This window comes from Papaver somniferum, chromosome 11 (assembly GCF_003573695.1).
Source record: "Papaver somniferum cultivar HN1 chromosome 11, ASM357369v1, whole genome shotgun sequence".
Taxonomy (NCBI): Eukaryota; Viridiplantae; Streptophyta; class Magnoliopsida; order Ranunculales; family Papaveraceae; genus Papaver; species Papaver somniferum.
This window is the reverse complement of record NC_039368.1, coordinates 124,268,119-124,270,627: the sequence shown is the minus strand read 5'-3', so window position 1 is coordinate 124,270,627 and position 2,509 is coordinate 124,268,119. Positions and strand designations below refer to the sequence as shown.

Genomic DNA, 2,509 nt, shown 5'->3' with positions numbered 1-2,509 from the left:
CCTTTTGTATGCAGAAACTTTATGGTATTCATCAACCAAGCTACAAATGGTAGATACAAAAATAAGTTAGTAGAAGTGATGGCCATACAAGCAATTAAAACCAATAGTTTAAAGTTCAAGGTCTTTCACTGACCCGTTGAGATCCATCCTTAAATGACAAGCTACAACAACAGCATGAACACAGGGTATCCCAGTGATCTCCCATACACAGCAACTGCAAGTTTTCTCTGACAGATTAACTTCTCATCTTTTTGATGTTTGGTAGTGCATAACACAATGAAATTCTTTTCTTCATAATCCTATCAGCTCTGGGAACCAATATTAAACCTTCTTCTTCCCATTTCTTGGCTATCATCTTTCTATCAAACATCAAACTCATCATCTTCAAGTTCAACCCTTCAAGAATCCTTTGAATAGGTTTGCATCTCACATCCAATGACCAACTGTTGAAACTTTCTGAGAAGTTATTGGTCACATGCTCACATTTTGAAGTATGGTCAAAAGTGGATCTAGCCCATTGGATTGCTGAAACATCTTCAAACCACTTGTGTGCATTCTTGTTATCTTTCTCCATAAGAGCCATGTACCTCTTGTGGTTTGTGTCTCTATAGGCCTTTGATGCACCCCATGCTAAATTCTTCATGTGAACACTCTTATGTTTAGTCTTAAAATTCTCATACATGTGTCTGAAACAAAATCTGGTCATATTTGAAGGAAATACTATTTCAAGAGCAGGAATCAATCCCTTTTGTCTATCTGAGATGAATGTCAATGGTGCTGGATGCTCTAATATCCTATCCTTAATAAGGTTGAGAAACAATAACCAGTTCTCTTTGTTTTCACAATCACAAAAGAACATTTCAAGAGGATACATACCATTATTCCCATCTAGTGCAACTGCAGACAGCATTACTCCTCCATATTTTCCACTCAGGTGACATCCATCTAGACCTATGAATGGTCTGCATCCATTCTTGAAATCTTCTAAATAAGAATTAAAAGCCAGACAGCAGTAACTGAAATCCTTATCCATATCAGTTGCAACTACACCAATGGATCCTCTATTCTTAGCCTTGATCTGCTCTAAAACCTCTGGTAACCACTTATATACATCTTCATATGACCCAAAGATCTTGCTCAATGCCTTTCCTTTACCTTTCTAATATACCCAATAACTGATGTCTACTCCATGTCTGTTCTTCAATCTTTTGATAATCTTCTTAGGTTGCAATGAGTGTTCATCCTCCATGATATCAGCTTCAATCACACTGGATACCCAATCTTAATTTGTCATTCTGTTCTTTGTTGTACCAGATCTGTTAACACAAGTGTGTTTATTAATATACTTGGTAACTTTGATAGAGTTCCCATCTTTTACTGATTTCCTGTCATAAAAGATGAACCAAAAAAATTGTTAATTGTTATCAAAAGCAAATTATGATTCAAATAAATCCATTCAAATCATAATTACATGGGAAGTGGGCTTACTTGTGAGCAAAACGCCTGAATGGGCAAGTAGTAACTTTACATTGGCACCTCAATCTCTTTGGGTCATCCTTTATCTTCCTCACTTCAATACAATTTGCAATACAAAACTTTGTCAACCATATCTTGTACTCATCCATAGTGGGCCATGTCATACCTTCTTCAAGTTCTTCTTCACCAGTGTCACAAGTCCATGCTTCCACTTCCTCCCCTTCTACATCATCATACAGATCATCATACTTCTTATGAACAATTTTACCTTCTTCATATCTGTCAGGTTCTTCCTCATCCAAGTCAGTATCAGTTTCACCTCCTTCTTCATCATCCTCAGAGCTTGATGAGTTTCCACTGTGATAATCATCTTCAACAGGCAAGTCATGAATATAATGGTACCTCAGGTTGGTACTTTCAGGCAATACATCAAGTTCTTCATCACCTAACAATGCTTCCAATGTATCATGCTCCTCATCAAGTTCAACTGCTGGCATTTGCTTCTTCTTTGTTGCAGGTGATTTTTATACAGGTACCTTGGCAGGTGATGAAAATTTTGAGGGTGTATGCTGACTAGGCATGTCCATATGTGATGTACGCTGAGGTGTATCATCAGTTGTATGATGTGTATGATTTGCCAATGTATCTTCTTCTTCATCTATTGATGCTTTCCAAAACTCATCATCAAGACTCTCCCAATATCTGCTAATTGGTGCCTCATGCTGGCTTTGTATTTGTGGCTCAACAACTTCATCATTCACAGTAGGGGGAGCAAGAACTGATTCTTCACTAGGCTTCAGAACATTCATAGCTTTATCATAAGTCATGAAAAAATGAACTTCATTTGGTTTATCCTGGTCTGATTCTTCCCAAAACTTCAGCAGATCTTTCTCTTCATCAATGTCATATAAAAACCCATCTTCCAAGTACTAAAATAAGCATTGTGCACCATTCAAGTGTTCAATGCAGTCATGGAAACTATCGAACTAAATTCACCTTTTGGCTGTGCATTAGGCCATTTTCCATCATAATG

General features: G+C 37.3%; 1 protein-coding gene across 1 annotated transcript; it reads right to left on the bottom strand.

Moving 5' to 3' along the window:
• Window positions 1–235: 235 nt before the first annotated feature.
• LOC113325053 lies at window positions 236–1,973 on the bottom strand. Its single transcript, XM_026573291.1, has 3 exons — window positions 1,489–1,973; window positions 1,312–1,385; window positions 236–1,155 (listed from the first exon to the last, which is right to left on the bottom strand). Exons 1-3 carry the CDS (start codon window positions 1,971–1,973, stop codon window positions 236–238), a joined length of 1,479 nt encoding a protein of 492 aa, XP_026429076.1.
• Window positions 1,974–2,509: the final 536 nt, after the last annotated feature.

Coding starts and splice junctions, on each gene's coding strand:
- LOC113325053 (XM_026573291.1), bottom strand. CDS start 1,973: ATGCCAGCAGTTGAACTTGATGAGGAGCATGATACATTGGAAGCATTG. Junction 1,386..1,488: donor TTCAGGCGTTTTGCTCACAA/GTAAGCCCACTT, acceptor CTTTTATGACAG/GAAATCAGTAAAAGATGGGA. Junction 1,156..1,311: donor CACTTGTGTTAACAGATCTG/GTACAACAAAGA, acceptor TATATTAGAAAG/GTAAAGGAAAGGCATTGAGC.